The 19,296-nt window shown below is 35.5% G+C and overlaps 1 protein-coding gene across 2 annotated transcripts in view; it reads left to right on the top strand.

The window, feature by feature from the left end:
• Positions 1-17,476, top strand: part of GYS2 (glycogen synthase 2) — a 57,540-nt gene extending 40,064 nt beyond the window's left edge. The window contains exons 12-16 of one of the 2 annotated variants that reach the window (XM_001363375.4): positions 6,745-6,871; positions 9,315-9,410; positions 10,332-10,495; positions 14,403-14,477; positions 16,967-17,476. In XM_001363375.4, the coding sequence (XP_001363412.2) occupies positions 6,745-6,871; positions 9,315-9,410; positions 10,332-10,495; positions 14,403-14,477; positions 16,967-17,182 (678 nt within the window). In that variant the 3' untranslated portion in view covers positions 17,183-17,476. Of the gene's footprint in view, positions 1-6,744; positions 6,872-9,314; positions 9,411-10,331; positions 10,496-14,402; positions 14,478-16,963 lie in introns of both variants that reach the window. The other variant, XM_007503531.2, reaches the window with a different exon arrangement.
• Positions 17,477-19,296: the final 1,820 nt, after the last annotated feature.

Raw genomic sequence — 19,296 nt, 5'->3', positions numbered from 1 at the left:
GTCTTATTTTAGACTTTGTGCTAGGAAAATGTGAACTTATGAATTATAAAACCCAGATCTATATCCTTCTACACACAGTACAATGGTTATCATAATTCTTTATTTAGCTTCTCCTTCTGTAGTCCTTTTCCTCTATTTGAGGGTATTCTGAGTCCTAATGAAAATTTGAGTCCTTAAGAGTCCTTATTTTAAAAAATGCTATTAAAACAATGTTAAGGGGCAGCTAGGAGGGTCAAAGAATTGAGAACCAGGTCTGGAGATGGGAGGTCCTGGGTACAGATCTAGCCTCAGGTACCTACTACCTGCGTGACATATTATTTAACCTCAGTTGCCTAGACCTTACCACTTTTTTGCATTAGAACTAATACTTTGTAACTATTATGTTGATGGCGGAAGGTAGGGAAAGGTGGGGAAAGGAAGAGAAAGGAAGGTAGCCAGGGGGACCCCTTGCTCTGGTAGGGACATTGACCAGGTTTTTCTTTTTAGCTATAATTATGGTTTATTTAGGCCAGAAAAGGAAGGTTTGGGAAAGGCTAAAGAAAATTTGATCTCCAGCAGCTATGCAGGGATAAGGCTCTCTCCCGGGAAAAGGCTCTTCTGCAGAAAAGGCCCTTCTGCAGAAAAGGCACCCCAAACCCGTGCTTCTCACTTCTTTTATACTTTCTCAGACACCTCTCACAAAGGAAGTGGGATATGTCTGATTGAAATTGGGATAGAGAGTCTTGGTAGATGTAGTCTCTCAGGGTTCAGAGCCATTTTAAAATGCACATCCCTTCCTATGATCCTTTGGGAGACCAGTATCCCCAATGGATCAAGACAAACATAAATAAATTAACAATCACAATAAAATAAAGGTATATACATCAATTGGGGGGGGGGATGGCAATGATTTTTACAACAAAATAAAACCAAATATTTGTTGCTTTTTTTACAAAAAAATCAGGGGGTAGTCCCCCTTCGTCACAACAATATATATATATATATATATATATATATAACAAATGAATTTTTAACAAAACAAATGAATTTTTTAACAAAAATGATTTTTTTAACCAAACAAGTGAATTTCTAACCCCCCCAAAGTTCAATTTTGTGCCTCCAGGATTTCTCTCAGGATCTCCTAGAGTAGTGTGCAGTCTCCATGTGGTCTCCATGGGCATCTCCACCTGGATTCTGGGAGGCAGTAAATTTCTTTTCCTAAAAATAACTTAAACTTTGTTCATATGAAATAAAAACACATTCCCTCCTGAGGAGGATATCAAGAAATATTGAAATCACACAGGGAAACATGTCTGAGGCATGAGAAATATGAATCACTGCCAATTAAATTCATCAGAAAAAAATAGCACAAAAAGCCAAATAACTATTGGATGAAATTTCTAAACATCAAATTCCAATTTTTATGTGAAAAATTCTAAATAAGAAAAAAACACAAAATTACAACAGGACTTTGAATAATGCCAATTAAAGTAATCCATGTCCAACATCATGCACTTACCCACTCATAGCCAGGACCACAGTCAACCATCACAGCAAGAAAGTTAGGAAAAAGGGACTAGATTTTTATTCCTTGGTTTGATATATTTCTTCTTTTGTCATTTTTTCTTGTGTTGTTTCTTTTCAGTGATAGAATATGGAGCCAGAATAGCCAATTGTTAGGTATTTGATATAAATTTCACAAGGAGTGTGGTTGAAGAAGTTCTGCATCTTAACATATGTTAAATGCCTCAACCTCAAGTCTCACATTAGGTTCAAGTCCTTTTTTTTAATGGCATAGAAGTTTCAACAAGTCTCAGCAATGCTAGTAGGATTGATTTCTTTTTTTGCCCTGTATGCTCTTTTGGCACCATTCAGGTTAAATATGTGCTTCTGTGGCACTGTGTAGATATATCTTTGCTCCTTTGGCACTGTGTTTCCCTTATACCCCCACTACATTTATTGAGCCAATAGAATCGCAAGCTAAATCTGGTGTGCTCCTCACTATAGACCTGGAAGCTCCAGCTTCCAAAAGACAATCATAATAGGTGTTACCAACTTAACATCACATGAGGCTCATCAGTAGGGGGGGAGGGCACTGGATAGGAACAATGGGCAGTAAGACATCACAGTCTGGAAAATAAAAGGTTGTATTTTCTGATTCCTGTGCCCCAACCCCCCCCTTCCCCCTGCATACCTTTATAATTTGTGGGTGGTTCTTTGGGCTCTCCCCAGAGGGGCATTAGCACCCTGAGTAATTCGGGGATGAGCTCCACTTAAGAGATATTATTGTGGGGTCATTTGAATTGAGTTGTCTGACTGATTCATGTTCCCAGAATTATCATTCCTGAAATTGCGATTCCTGAAAGTATTCCTGTTATTATTCTGATAGTTGTTGTTCCTGAAATTATTGTTTCTATAGTTGTTGTTCCTGAAATCATTATTAGTATTATTATTCCAGTAGGTATTTATTCCTGATTGCCTGGAATAGATTTCTACAATTCATCATGTGGCCCTTCTCACAGAAGTAGCAGGTCAAGGACTGACATTTAAATTCTTGGAGAGGGGCAAGTGGTATTGGTGAAGTATCATGCCCTCTTTCCTTTTTATGTATTTTATCACAAAGTTTTCAGGTCCTTTTGTATTATTTCCAATTAATTGTTAGTTTCTGCCGTTTTTTTCTGCATGTCCTTTTGAGACATACATAGCAGAACTTCTCAACTCTTCCAGATTCATCTCTGGTCATTTTGGACTATATGTTTTAAAATAATCTTGGACCACCCTGCAAGAATTATTAAAAAATTGACGCCGTATTTGTCTGATATCCCTTTCAATAGAAAGGTCCAGATCAAGGTACCGACCTCCCAGGTCAATGAGCCAATCCATAAAATGGGAGATTGTTTCATCATTAGATTGTGTAAGGTGGTCAAATTTTGTTCAAATATCTGGTCTTTCAGCACATTCTCACATTGCCTTGAGAATGGCTTCCCTGGCATTATTTAACTGTGAGTATTGTACAGGAATATTATAGTCTCAATGAAGATCTTGAGGTGGCCAGTGTACTGCATTGCACCCTTGGGCTTTGTTAACCTGAGAGGTGATGTTATTTCTCTCATGTTCTGTTAGAAAGGCCTGAAGTAATTCTTCAACATCCTTATGAGAAGAATCATACTAGAAGAATATATTGGCCATCTTTTTCATTACAGCAATCAGTTTGTCTTCAAAGCTAGATATGTCTTTTTTAAATTCCTTTATATTCTTGGGTGTGAAAGGAGTTTGTTCCCTTAAGTTTACCACATCCCCAGTTCCTCCTATTGAGGGCACTTCTCTAAGGGGAAAATACCATCTCAGGACTCATTCTATGGTCTGTTTCTTTTGAGTCATTTGTGTGCTGACTGAGGCAGTATAAGGTTTCCTTATTGGGGGAAACCTTATTGGTCATGGACTGAGAGAAGGGACAGGAGATGAAGGGGCATTGGGAGAGGGAGCAGGGGAGTTGGGAGAAGAAGCAGGGGAGGGAGGGTTGGCCAGGAGGTGCACAACACAAGAGAGGAGTCTTTCCACCTGATACATCTGAGAAGGATCTGTCTCTATTTTAGGAGAAATAGGATCTTCTTCTCTCAGTAATTTGGGAACAGGTTTGCAAAAATTTGAATTAGAATTAGACACTTCAATAGGATCCTCCTTTCCCACTTTTCCATGCAAAGAGTGTTTGAAATTTTCTAATTGATTTTGTATTGCTGCTTGTATTTTTGCTTGCATTTTCCAATTTGCAGATTTTGCATCTTAATATTAAGAATTAGGCATAGCAGATTTCCTAGAAGCATTATGAAAAAGGAGGCATTAGAGGTTTCCAATTTGGCAAAGGCCAAAAAGCTTTCATATAGGGTAACAAACATGTTGCTTTAATTAATTTGTTTGTTTATTTATTTATTTGTGATAATGTAGGAAAAACTTTTTGCTATATGTATTATATAGTTTTATCGGTGCTGCCCTCTGTTGGCAGAAAGGCAGACTACAACTCAGCAGAAAGAGGGAGAACTTTAGTGCTCAGTGTTGGCCTCTAGTAGCCGGAGGAGCAAATTGCTAAGGGGGGATGGGAGTTGGAAAAGGGAAAAGGGGGTGGAGTTAACTGAACCAGAATGGAGGAAGGGGGTGGAGTTAACGCACTCCAGAGTGCTTTGCTTTAAAAGTAGTTGGGTTTAGGCAGTTAAGGTTGGGGGCAATCAGGGAGTTTTTGAAGCAGGTTGGGGTGGGTGGAAGAGGGAGAGGGACCAGGGGTTTGTCCTGGACCCCTGCTGGTTTCCTTAGTCAGATCCCCTGCTTGGTCTTAGCCTGGCAGAGGTGAGGGGGATCCTGGGAGGAGTGTAGGGGCAAAGAATACCAGGAACCCTTGTTAAGGCAGAGGAGCTGGCATGGGTTGAAACTGCTTAGTAGGGGAAAGGGACAGGTAAAAAATTAAAAAAAAATTAAAATAGTCCATATTTGCTTCCTCCCTCCCTTTAAGAAATAATGTATGAATAGATGGAGTCCAAATTCAGACTAAAATATAGGGTTCTTCATTTTATTTGCTCCTTACATTTTTTTTCTAATGAAAAGTAATTGCCTTGTTTCACAGCATGACAAACAGGGAAATGTTTATTATATGATGATATATGTACAACCTATATCATATTACCTGCCTTCTTGGGGAGGCAGGAAGGGTGGGTAAAAGGACAAAAAAAGAACAAAATGTGGATTTTGGGACATAGCTAATGTGAGAAATTGTTTCTCTTGGGTAAGTTTTATATTTATTATCATTTATTACATATAACAAATTATATTATATTATTGTTATGTCATATAACATACAAATAAAAATAAATGGCAACAAAAAGAAACAATGTATGACTATTTAATCATTGCAATGGATATTTTAAATGAATATAACAAGACTCACATGTAAATTAATATGGTTCTAAAACCACATTACCAGTTGATTAGAAGGTTACAAGTTTGCTCCAACTATCATGTTATTGCTTGAGACCTTTTTGGAAATTTGTCAAAATTGTCTTTAGAATCCATTAATGAGTTGTATAATCAACAATTCCAATACATTATAATGAGGCCTCATTTAAAAAATAATAAACTTGTTTCTTTGTTTTTGCTTAGGTGGATTCCCAACTTTGTCCCTAACCTTATTCATTAGACTGATGACTATGGGTTATTTCCAAAAAAATTAAATTCAGCTTCAAAGGTCTAAGATTTTCCTTCCCTGAAGATATTAATAAGAAATGTGAAGCTGACTCAGAAGTTATTACAGTGTTCTGGGCATTGATGATATCCCTAAAATAAGTGCATAAGTCCCCAAGATGACTCATTGAAGTTCTTTGCTTATTTGGATGTTTGAGTTCTTATCTGATAAAAGTCAGCTATGTTGCTGCTTGATAATTGAAGCTCATTTCTAAGAACTACTGTACAGAAAGAGAAAGTGTATGAGAATCGCCAAATTATATTTCAGAAAGAGTCATTATCATAATCATCAAATAAACAACTCAGTTTCATGAGAGTTTAAAAAAAGTAAATGTGAAGAAGGCTAAAAAAATACTTTCAATCAGAAATCAGGTCCAGTGACATGGGCCAAAAAGTTGGTTTTTTGAAAGTTGGACTTTCCAAAAAGCAGATTAGTCTAATAAACATTAATTAAGCACCTCCCATGAACTAAACCCAGTCCTAAATTCTAGGGATACAAAGAAAGGCAAAAGAAGGTAGCTAGGTGATGCAGAGGATACAGTGCAGGGATCAGAATCAGAAGGAATTTCACAAATAGCCCCATCTGAAGCTCACATGAAAGTTCTTATTTTGTCAGTCAGTTTGCAATGATAATAATCTAGAATCTCATTGGGAGTGAATTCCAATTATTTTATTCTTTCATATCTTCTATAAAAATTAAGATAATCTATCAACAAGCTTTTATTAAGGGACTACTATCTACTGGGCACCATTTGGTACTAGAGATACAAAGACAAAAATGAAACAGTCCTTGTCCTCAAGAAACTTGTAGCAAGGGAGAGGACATGGACATAGAACATGAATACACATAAATATGTAGGCAGCTCAGTGGCACAGTGATTAGAGTGCCTGGACTGGAACCAGGAAGCCTAATCATGCTACGTTCAAATCCAGCCCCAGATACTTACTAACTTTGTGACACTGGACAAATCACTCAGCCCTGTTTTCCTCAGTTTCCTTGTCTATAAAATGAGCCAGAGAAGAAAATGGCACACCATTCCAGTATCTTTGCCAAGAAAATCCCCAAAGGTGACACAAAGAGCTGGGCAATCCACATGGGGTCTTGAAGAGTTGGGTAGGATCTGAAACTGAAATGACTGAATAACACAACACAACAACAACACAAAATATATAAAAAATAAACATAGAATTAAGTGGATGAGATTCATGTAAGGAGTTGGCCCTTCAGCTGAGTTTTCAAGAAAACAGTCTTCTACAAGCTACAGTTGAGAAGGGAGTGCATTGAAAATGGAATGCCATATGTGAGGAATCACCAGAAAGCCCGTCTGACTCAACTGCAAAATGCTAGAAGGGATATAATACCAAGGCTAAAAAGGGAAGAGGGAGGCCATGCTCTAAAAAAAATTTTAAAAATGTCAAAAAGTCAAAGAAAGGATTATAAATGTATTTGATCTCAAAAGCAATAAGGTACCTTTATGCTTTAATTTCCTCCTTTCCTTTTGTTTCTTTTTTCTCATATGAGTTTTGCTTAACCAGGTGATTTTACATCCAGAATTCCTTTCTTCAACCAGTCCATTATTACCTATGGATTATGAAGAGTTCGTCAGAGGCTGTCATCTTGGAGTCTTTCCATCATACTATGAACCCTGGGGTTATACTCCAGGTTGGAAATATAAGTAAAAATTGTGTGTGTGTGTGTGTGTGTGTGTGTGTGTGTGTGTGTGTGTAATTTTTACTATATTATGCATTTCTATTCTCATCTATTATTATAAATAATGGGGCATTGACATGAATAATAGCTCACATTTAGAGAATGCTTTAAGGTTTGTAGAGTATTTTACATGAATTATCTCTTGAGCCTCAGAATAACCCCAAAAGATAAATAATTTAATATTCCCTTTAAGATGAGGAAACAGGCAGAAGTATAGGGTCACAGCTAGTAAGTGTCTGAGATTGGATATGAATCTAGGAATTCCTTACTCTAAATGCAATCTGCTTAGTTTCTTCTATGTTAGGGGTCTTAATTTTCTTTGTGGGTCATGTACTCCTTCAGCAGTCTAGAGAAGACCATGAATGCTTCCAGAATGTTTTTAAGTGTACAAAATAAAACCCATAGGATTACAAAGGAAACCAATGATATTAAAATATAGCTACCAAACTTTTTAAAAACAAGCTTATGGATCACAGGAAAAAGAGGTCTTTTTTACATATAGACCTATACACACACATGCCCCTTTTATCTTCTTGGTATATTCATCTGAAAAAAGAATAGGTATTTAAATAATAGAATATAATGGTCCAATCATTGTTCCCTAAAATAACTTCCAGAGTGTATACTTTTAAGTGTAACATAATAGCACAACCCAGGAGTACATTTTGTAACCATTCAGGAATTTTTTACAGTTTGCAGTCTCTGAATGGGAACATTTATTTTAAACTAAGGTTATTATAATTTATTTTCTATGTGTGGTATCTTAGCTCCATTTTGTGTTATGTTCAGGAGTGTGTAACAAAAACGAAACTCTGATTTTAGTGAGTTCATTGTCTAATACTTTGTAGACAATGTGGGCATAAAAATATACTGAGGCAAAGTAAAGTGCTATTTAAGTGTTTTTAGTTTATACTAATCTTCTCCCTTTCCCCCCAACCCCACGCTAAAATTAAAAAGTAGCTGTTATTTGCCCTCTGAATAATTTCTGTAATTTTATAATTTTATCTGTTTCTAGTTTAAATAATTAAAAAATTATATTGCATTGTTTCGACCATTTTTTTGCTTTTATGTAATGGCTATATATATATATATATATATGTATATATATATATATTTTTTTTTTTAAATAAACCCTTACCTTCTGTCTTGGAATCAATACTGTGTATTGGTTCCAAGGCAGAAGAGGGCTAGGCAATGGGGTTTAAGTAACTTGCCCAAGGTCACACAGCTGGGAAGTGTCTGAGGCCAGATTTGAACCTAAGACCTCTAATCTTTAGGCCTGGCTCTCAATCCACTGAGCCACCCAGCTGCCCCCAGCAATATATATTTTGAAATCCCTAGTATATTAATAACTGTGCTGTATAATCTTTCCTAAGAGAGGCAGAAAAAATTATTTAAATTTCTGTTTTCTTAGTACCTAAAGCTCAAGCATTCTTTCTCCTTTTTTTTTTCTGAAGGAAAATACACTTTTCCAAAAACCAAAAACCCCAAGGCCCTAAGAAATTTAATTCTCTTGTAAGCCAGGAAACTATTAGGATACCTGCCATAGCTAAAATGTGAATATTCAACAAACCTACCATTTAAATAGTTTCCAAGTTCTCAACCCATAGAACATACCTGCAATTAATAAAAAAATTAATTCTATAATTTTGTTTTGCCCTCATACAAATAAACAGAGATATGTTTCAGAAATAGTATATAAAGTATATTGTGCTGCCTATAATTTTCTATCTAAATGGAATTAACTAAGATTAAAATAAAAAAGAATCTATCTTTCATTTCACCATGCTTAATTTCACCTAAATCCTGTGCTCTATTCTCTATATCACTATTCAATGTATTCTGGGCTCAACTGATATTCAGATATATCAAACAAGCTGAGGACTCTTCTACAAATTTCTTTGATGGTAAAGATGAAAATGGCTAGATATCCATTGCTTAGGGTTAAAATCTTGATTTCTATTAAAATACAAATTGTATTTGTCAGAGATAGCATAACACTTTAAATCTTATGAATATGTTATAGCATAATAATGTATTATAGCATAATAATGTAAAAAATGTATTAAACAATTTTTTTCTTGCCTTAATTGAAAGAAAATGAGAACTTGAATCCATTAGTACCTATGGAGTGGAAAAGGGTTGATAGCAAGGGAGAAAATTGGGAAATGTTAAAGATAAACTTTTCCCACTTCACAGATTTAGAACCAGACCCATATATGGTACAAATAAACAAATGTGTTCTAGATGAAGGAAAATGTCAACCATCTTTTCTGCCTAGAAAATAATTTTTGGGGGTGGAGGGCACTGGATTAAATGGAAACTATAGCCTATTTTCTCCACAAAATAATTGTTATATGTGTAAAGTTGAATCTTTCCCCCTATCTATTGACAGCCGAATGCACCGTGATGGGTATTCCTAGTGTGACAACAAACCTCTCTGGCTTTGGTTGTTTCATGCAGGAGCATGTAACTGACCCAGCTGCTTATGGTAAATTTTTATCATTAACCCAAACCTGGAACAAGATGGATTAAATATATGTACATATGTCTGGGGGTAAGGAGCTGGGGGGTGGGGCTTATATGGCATGAAGGTTATAGTTTGGGCACTTGGTCCCTAAAAGGTTCACCATCACTACTCTAAAAATGAATTATGCAAATGAGCAATTTAATTATTTGTTAGTCCACATTAAATTGGATTTACAGTGCTATACTAGTATAGTTGCCTATGTTTTATTTAAATGCATTTGCTCATTAGATAGACACCCTACCAACAGAGAAATAGGAACTTAAGACAACTGTACAGTTATTCAGGTTTGTTTATATGTTTCTCTTAATATCAGAAGATGTGAGATGAGGTGCAAGAATTGCATTAATTCAACATCAGTAGAAATACTTTTGGTATGTCACAATTACATATATATGTATAAGCATATGTATACATATATTTATTTACATATATACATGTATATATTTGAATAAAATCAATGATTATAAAATAAATCAGGCTACAGCTAAGTCGCCTAGCAACAGATAAAGCTAGAAAATACCATTAAGCTTTGATCATACATGACCATTTCTTCTTTAATATCTTTATGGCTATAAGTCTGCTGTCATACTCATGTTCTGTCACATTACTGTGATACTCCAATGATAGTAGCTCTTTACTTTTCGCCAAGTGTAGCTAGTTAGACGAACGTTACAGAGAAAGTAAAAGACCGTGGAAAAATGGGTAGATTATAAGGCAAGGAGGAAAATGGATGGTAATCTATAGGAAGAAGGAAAAAAGACAATAATATAAATAGGTCAAAGGGGGAGGAAGGAAAAAGAATAGAAAGGCAAAGCAGAGAGACAACTTATGGCACAAAAAAATAGAAATTTTTACTAGTATTTTGGTTTTTATTCCCTTTAGGAATTTATATTGTTGACAGGAGGTTCTGCTCACCAGACGAGTCCTGCAATCAGCTTACTCAATTTCTCTATGGATTCTGCAAACAGTCTCGGCGTCAGAGGATTATTCAAAGGAACAGAACTGAAAGACTCTCTGATTTGTTAGACTGGAAATACTTAGGCAGGGTAAGTGAACATTAGATATTGAGCCAGATTTAGATAGTCAGGGCCTTTTCCCAGCCTCAAAAATGTGCATCGCCAACCACCTGACCAACTGGGCCAACTGCTCCCATTGTGCCACCTCATTAGGTAAACTGGGTCTCATGAACTGTCAAGAATTAACAGAAGATCTGTGTGAGGAAGGACTGTCAAGGGTGCTGAAGGAGGTAGATTCTGGTTGCCATCCTTACCTCACAGTTAACTCAATCATAATTGTCCCAAGTTTTTCACTGGAATCCTTCTTTATTGTCAAGAAATTCCCTTTCACCCTAGATCTCTTCCTTTCATATTCTTTCTATCTTTTCGTGTTCTCTGAAACCTTTCTTTCTCCTGAAGACAACCTATCTCTTGATACTCTTTCTAAGGATGGTGCTACTTTTCTCAGACATCCTGAAATACAGGTCCAAGAGAGAGGAATTTGGGCACTCCTTCTCCATTGCCACTTTCAGTCTCTTTCTGTCAATATAACTTAGCAGACACTTCATTTCTTTTAAAATTCATTCCATCCTGTCCAGATCTTTGTTGCTGTAATCTCTGAACTTGCAGGTATCAGTCAGTCTCTCTACTTTCTATTTAAACTCAATACTTAACTCATGTTTGTTTTCTGACTTCTGTTCCCTGCTCTACTTCAAACACCCTCATATTCTACTTCTCCAACTCTCATGACCTTTTTCTTCAACCTACCTGAACCATGCATGAAAGTGATCAAAACTTAGGCCAGTGGTTTCCAAATTTTATGTAACAATTCTTCCCAAGAAATTATTTTTTCTATTGGTCTTTATGGCTTTCTCTATATTTTCCTTTTGAATTTGAGTTGTTTGGATATGCCTCTCTTTTTTAAAAATGTTGGGCATATATTTTGGTAAATATTCATTCTTTAAGTATTCATTCCTATTGGCATGAAATTGGATATAGTAGTTTTCAAAACATTTTCTTTAGGTCCTTTCTATTTTGTTGTTCTTTTTATTGTAAATCTCCAGTCACTTCTTTTTTGGACAATTTTGATTTTTTAACTTATGCAGTAATAGGGAGTCATTGAAGATTTGGAATGGGATCAGGAGTGGCCTGGTCAAATTTGTCTATCTATCTATCTATCTATCTATCTATCTATCTATCTATCTATCTATATCTATCTATAGTTAAGAAAAACACCTCTTATGGGCAGCAATCTCAGTGGATTGAGAATCAGTCCTGGAAATGGGGGGGCCCTGAGTTCAAATCTGGCCTCAGACACTTCCTTGCTGTGTGACCCTGGGCAAGTCACTTAACCCCCATTGTCTAGCCCTTACTGCTCATCTACCTTGGAACCAATACACAGTATTGATTCCAAGACTGAAGGTAAAGTTTTTTTTTAAGTAATAATTAGCTGATAGGTCCATATACTCTAGTCTTGTCAGTCCATAATGGGCATAACATGTTCAGTTCTAGGTGGTTCAATTTAGGAAGGAAAATGATAAGTAAGAGAACATTTACAGAAAGGAAACCAAAATACTAAAAGACTTTTAGTCCATATCATGTAAAAAGAACTGAGATTGTTTATCTTAGAGAAGAGAAGAAAGAGGTAAGAAATATGATAGCTGTTCTCAAGTCTCCTTTGTGGAAAGAACAGAAACAAAATAAGACTTGACTGGTTCTGCCTTCATAATCTCATTTACTTTGCTCTATCCTAAACAATTGCCTTGTCCCTTCTGGGATCTTACTCTTAACTCTAATAGAAACTTAAAACATTCTTTTTTACTCTCTTTAGCATGGACTTGCCAGTTTTAGCTCTTTCTAGGCACTTTGGTAACCCTGGCATTACTCTTAGAGTGGATGATGCTATTCTTTCATGGTCATCCTCTGTGACCTGCCTTTGCTTCTATCTTCCAAACAGTTCTTTTAAAATTTTGAATTTATAAATGGAATTTCTACTGAGCCACACCAGTCTTTAGGTACCTTGAGTGCGGAGACCCAATTTTTTGTCTCTATATCTCTAAGAGCTAACATTGTGTCTGGCATTTAGTAAACGTTTGTTGATTGATTGATTTAAATATATTCTCCCCACCTTTTTAATATCAGAGTGCCTTCTGCAAAAATTTGGAACATTGGACCTTGGCTTTTCTCTGAACATTTTGAATTTGGCTTTCCCAACATCTAAAATGCATTCTAGACTATTCTTCTCTAGCATGATAACATTTAGTAGACACTCTCATCCACGGTTCTTTTCCTTGCTTCTGCAACAACACTTCCTTATTTAGAGTTGAACTAGACAAAATCGGGTCCAGGGTAGCAGTTCCCCTCATTTCTTTCTCAGATATATTTTTTTTAAATATATTTTATTTGATCATTTCCAAGCATTATTCGTTAAAGACATAGATCATTTTCTTTTCCTCCCCCCCACCCCCATAGCCGACGCGTAAGTCCACTGGGCATTAGATGTTTTCTTGATTTGAACCCATTGCTTTGTTGATAGTATTTGCATTAGAGTGTTCATTTAAAGTCTATCCTCTTTCATGTCCCCTCAACCTCTGTATTCAGGCAGTTGCTTTTTCTCGGTGTTTCCACTCCCATAGTTTATCCTTTGCTTATGAATGGTGTTTTTTTTTCTCCTGGATCCCTGAAAGTTGTTCAGGGACATTACACCGCCCCTAGTGGAGAAGTCCATTACGTTCGATTATACCACAGTGTATTAGTCTCTGTGTACAATGTTCTCCTGGTTCTGCTCCTCTCGCTCTGCATCACTTCCTGGAGGTTGTTCCAGTCTCCATGGAACTTCTCCACTTTATTATTCCTTTGAGCACAATAGTATTCCATCACCAACATATACCACAGTTTGTTCAGCCATTCCCCAATTGATGGGCATCCCCTCGTTTTCCAGTCTTTCTCAGATATTTTGTAACTCGTTCTCATGCCTTGAACTCCATCTGTTTGATTTCTCGAGGAGATCTTGAACACTAAAATTCCGAGAAATTAGGTTCAACAGGGATGGTGAGCTAAGAAGCAAGGCTCATCCTGGACATGCTAGTCTTGCTTTTATTTCTTACCGTGAATTGCAGATGTAGGTGATTTAGGAATTTCTCCAGTCACTCCCAAAGATCTAGTAGGGCAAGAGGGAGGAGGTATATTAGATGGCTAGAAATGAATGGCTCCATGAAGGAAAATGTGATTCATTTTCTTTCCTTTTACTTTACATAAAACCTCTGATTACATCATCCTAAATATCCAAGTCTGCTGGATGTTGAGGGAGTTGTAAGTCAGAAAAAATGAGTCTAATAACGTGATAAGAGCTAAGCATAGCCGAGGGTATGAGAAGTTCATAAAGGAATATGAAGAATTAGGATACCTAATTGAATTATACCATTAAAATTAATTAACCCATTTTATATCTCATATGCATATGCACGAGTTTAATTTTATATTAAATGGAGGTATAGGAAGGTTTACTGAAAAGCAAGGAGAAAAGTCCCTAGTATGAACCATAGATGATATGTTTTTACATTGTGAGTGATAAGCTTTTTTGTCTCCTAACTAAATTCCGAATCTGGCCAGCCCCAACTGCTTGAAGACATGGGGCAAGCAGACTAAATAGTGTAACACCATAGACTTTGATGAAGAATAAGGTGCCAGAAAGACTGACAAAAACTTGGATACTACCCCGGTCGAGAGCCACCTGGTGGGCAAATCAGATCTTGTTTTCTTCTTGGATAAAAGAGAATGCCTTCACTGATTTAAGCAAGGCAGTGCCTGAGGAAATTTGTATTGTTTGCAGGGCTACAAGTTTCTCCAATATGAGAGAAAAATGAAATTGTCATTTAAGAAATGTTTCAAAACCCATAAATGTATGAAGAACGTATAAAAATTATTTTTAACTTGTAAAAGTGTTTTTCTTTTGTAGTACTACATGCATGCCAGACACCTGACCCTGAGCAGAGCTTTTCCAGATAAATTTCATGTTGAATCTTCACCAACGGTAAAAAAAAAATAATGATAATTAAATATTTAAACTATTAGGATTCAATTTAATTGCTGACAAAACCGACATATAGTATTTCTCTACATTCAAATCAGAGCAAATAGGGAGAGAAAAAATAACTATTGATTAAGCACTATAGAAATGAAAAGATTTTATATACAGGGCAGGACTGGTTGCAGGTAATTCTTCTGGCAATCAGGCAAGTCCATCATTAGGAATCTAGGGCTCTCTATATCTAAAGACTGGTTAGCTCCCTCCCTTCTACCAAAAAGAGTTGTCCCAACTTCAATGACTGCCAAGGATCAGAAGTGCTGCCTGAGTCTCAGTTTCCAAAAAAGAACCTGGTAGAGGAGAAGGAATTAATGAAGTAGTCAATTTTTGTCAAGTATATCCCTTGTATTAAAAACTCCTTTTTGATACAAAAGACCCAGATCACATTGGGAACTCTCACCTCTTTCTTTATCCCAACATAGGTGGAATCTGGGAATATCAGTATTGTACAAGACTAGCTACAAGCTAGGAAGAGCAAAAATGGACCTAATTAAAAGAGATAATCAGGGAAACTAAAATTTCCTAAGATGTATCATAGACAATGAAGTAATATTCAAATTCTTACAGCAAGTTTCTTTGATAAAGGCCTCATTTTTTCAAATATGTAGGAGCTGAGTCAAATTTATAAAAATAGGAGTCATTCCCCATTTGATCAATGGTCAAAGGTTATGAACAGTTTTTAGAAAAAGAAATAAAAACTATCTATAATCAGATAAAAAAGCTTTAAATCATTAATGGTTAGGGAAATGCAAATTAAAACAACTTTGAGGTATCACCTCATATCTACCAGAAAAATGCTGGTGGGGACAAGGGAAAATAGGTGCACTAAACTAATCAAATCATTCTGGAGAAACTTTTGGAACTATGTTCAAAGGGTTATAAAACTGTGTATGTCCTTAAGTCTAGCAATACCACTACTACATCTGTATATTCATACATATATATGTATAGACATATATATATATATATAACTTATACGTATTATATATAGTAAAGTTGTGGTGGCAAAGTATTGGAAATTGAGAGAATACTCTTCAATTTAAAAATGGCCAAATAAGTTGTGGCAAATAATTATGATGGAGTAATATCATACTATAGGAAATGGTGAGCAAAATGGTTTCCAAAACCATGAGAAGATCTATATGAATTAATACAAAAAGAAGTAAGCAGAGATAGGAGATCATTGTACATAGTGGTAACAACATTGTAATGATGATCAACTATGACTTAGTTGTTCTGATCAATATGATCCAAAACAATTCCAAAAGATTTATTATAAAAAAGTACTTTCTACCTCCATAGAAAGAAATGATGATTTCTGAGTACAAATTGAAGTATATAGTTTTTTTCACTTTCTTTATTTTTCCTGCTTTTTTGTAATATAGCTAATGTAGAAATGTCTTACAAGATTTCACATATATAATTATATTCATGTTATTTGCCATCACAGTGGACAGGGAAGGGAAGGAAAGGAGAGAATTTCAAACTCATTTTTTTTAAAAAGAGGGTTAAAAATAAATAATAGAATTGTTTAAAAGTAAAAAAGGATAGCTAAAAGATCCCTTTTATAAAGTCTCAGGTTCTCAAGGAACAAAACAAAAATTGTACTTACAGATTAATGGACATGAAAAGGACTTCTATATGAGTCCATATAGAAATAAAAAAAATGCCCCCAATTTGCTTTTGCCAAAAGTTTTGAGTGGATTCAGGCCATCCCTGGTTTTGCCTTCTAATTATTAAAGGAATCATTGTCACCTTTAGATGTGCCAACTCTCCCATCCAGAAAATGTTCCTGACCTAATAATTAACTCATTACAAAGAGGCTCTATCAATAGAAGAAAATTTGAAGTGATCAACATAGGATCATAGATTTAGAGCAAGAAAGGATCTCAGAGGCTATCTAATCCAATGCCTTCCTTTTATATATTCCTGGAACCCAAGGCCATCAAATTTTGGAGGTTTTATGTGGACTAAGTAGGCAACAGAGCTGACATTTGAACCTAAGTTCTTGGACTTCAAACACTTTTAGCACTTTCCACTGCACAAATTACTGGGCTCCAGAGATAAGAGGTCCTGGATTTAAATCTAACCTCAGACACTTCCTAGCTGTGTGATTGTGGGCAAGTAATTTAACCCTCTGCCTAGCCCTTACCATTCTTCTGCCTTAGAATCAAGAAGGAAATAAGGGTTTAAAAAAAAAATCACCAGACTTTTCAAGTTGTTTATTTTTCTCTTGAGCAGCCAGTAAAATCAGAATAAACTGTAGATTAATGGCACCTGGGCTAACACTGAGAAATATAATGTCATATACATTATTAAATAAGTAAATGGGAGACTCTGCTAAGTAGACTTGTGCTAAGGGAGGCTGACCAGTACGGCCATTTTTTTTTGTATAAATGAAACTAACCAGTCATTATAATGTTTGTTTCTAGCAGACACAAGGTTTTAAATTTCCAAGGCCTTCATCAGTGCCACCATCACCTACAAGCTCTCAGCATTCCAGTCCTCAAGCCAGTGATGTGGAAGATGAGGATGAAAGATATGATGAAGAAGAGGAGGCTGAAAGGGATCGCTTGAATATTAAATCTCCATTTATTTTGGGTCAAGTTCCTCATGAAAAGAAAAAACAACATGGCGAACACAAGAATTGATTTTCTCTCCTGTCCTTTTCTCATATCTGTTTATCTTCTGTAAGACAGTAACTTCAAAACAGAAAGTACATAGTCATTAAAGATCATTGTCTATTAAGGGACCTAAACTAACATAACTAAAATTTTCTTTAAAGAAATGAAAAAAAATTTTGACAAAGTGTTTTTTCTCTTATAATTAGTAATAATGGAAAACTAGTCACTACTGAAAAGGTGGAAGAGATCAAAATACATGGAATTTTATTTCTACTATCCTCAGAATAAAAGCCAATAAATAAAATCCATTGTTTTATTTGCCTTGGGTTTGCTTTATCTATTATCCCTGATTCTTCTACCCAAATGTCTTTAGGCAATAAACTAAAAATTTGGAAAGGAAAACATTTCATCTGGAAAGACAGACAATAATGAAAAATGCTTTTTTAAAAACATTAACAAATTTTCTTTCAATATTGTTGATTTTTGAGAATCATAACCAAATATCACCTATTATATCCAACTGGGAGTATATTCTCTCCTTTTAGTTTATATGAAGACTCTTGTCATACACAAAGAAATGATCATTTTTGGTCCTAAAGAATTCATTTTAATTTCACAAGCCAAAATTCATTTTCCAAATGGTGATGGAAGATATTCCCTCTCTCAGACATAAACTAGAACAAAGAGTTTAAAAATCACTTACGTTGAAATGATAATTCTTTGCATAGGCTTCTCCTTCCATAGGAAATAAATGGCGAAATCAAAATAATGTCTTATTGTGATGTGAAACCACCAGTGTAAAAGACTGAGCACACAGTCATTATAGCAACTGAGATTCATGTTATATTTCACATGCATTAATTATCTCATTTATTCCTCACAACGATCCTGTGATGTAGGTCCCGCGGTGATTATGGTACCCACTTCACAGATGAGTAAACTCAAACCTGAGCGATTATGAACAGCTTAATTAGCTATTATGGATCAAAGCTCTTCTAAATCCAAGTCCAGAGGTCTTTCCAGTAAGCCATGCTGACTCAGCGTTAACTTTAATAGGTAGACAATGACTATAAACTAATTTTGTTGTTGTTAAGTTTATAAACCTAAGCATATCTGTAGCATGTATGGTCTTCAGTCTTACTTACTTGGCACACCCTGTGTTCAATACTGCCAAATTATACAGATAATTATTTCAATTTATTGTTGTGTTTCATTTCAATTAATCAATAAACATTTATTAAGAATGGATGGATGATGGAGCAGCTATGTGGTTCTCAGTGGATAGAGAATCAGGTCTAGAAAAGGGAGGTCTTGGGTTCAAATCCAGCCTCAGATACTTCATAGCTATAGGACCCTGTGCAAGTCACTAAACCCCAATTGCCTAGTCTTTCGTGCTGTAGGACAAGCATCAGATAAGAGGAGGCATTTGTGCTGTGTTCTCGTTAAGCAGAATTATTATATGGGTGCTTTATAATGAATAATCAATAATTTCTGGAGAAGAACTTCATTCACAGTTATTAGATTCAGGGGACGTGTTCAGACATAATTGTTAATCACTTCAAAAAAAGATTTTCTTTGTTGGCTGACATTAAACCTACTAGATGTATGAGGATTGATACAAATATATGTGTATATATAAATGTATACACAGACATATATACACACAACACATGTGCATTTTTGCAGTGTGGCATAGTAGAAAGAGTATTAGCCATGATTCTAATCCCAACTCCACTGTTATGCTGTATGTCCCTTAGACAACTCATTTCCACACTGAAGCCTTAGTTTCTTCATCTGTAAAATGATGGTTAGATTAAATGATTCTAAGGTCCTTTGTAATTCTAATGTTCTGTGGTTCCACAAATATTAGTAAATATTGGCAGCTTCCATTCTTATGATGTTAGAATTGAAACTAATTCTAAAATTCCAATTATAAATATTATTGAGGATACTCATGGGATTATTCCATAGAAATGAACTATAAGGCAATGCTACATTATATGAGGTTTAATGGTTGGAAATACTTGCTATTCTTTTCATTTAAAACCCTAGTCTGAGAAAAAATATACATGGATCCTTTCATCCTGCCCCTGGATCAAATAAGACTATGCTTTTCATTGCATGTTTATGTTTACTAAACC

Source organism: Monodelphis domestica, chromosome 5 (genome assembly GCF_027887165.1).
Source record: "Monodelphis domestica isolate mMonDom1 chromosome 5, mMonDom1.pri, whole genome shotgun sequence".
Lineage (NCBI taxonomy): Eukaryota > Metazoa > Chordata > Mammalia > Didelphimorphia > Didelphidae > Monodelphis > Monodelphis domestica.
The sequence above is the reverse complement of the archived record's forward strand: the minus strand, read 5'-3'. Positions and strand labels throughout refer to the sequence as shown.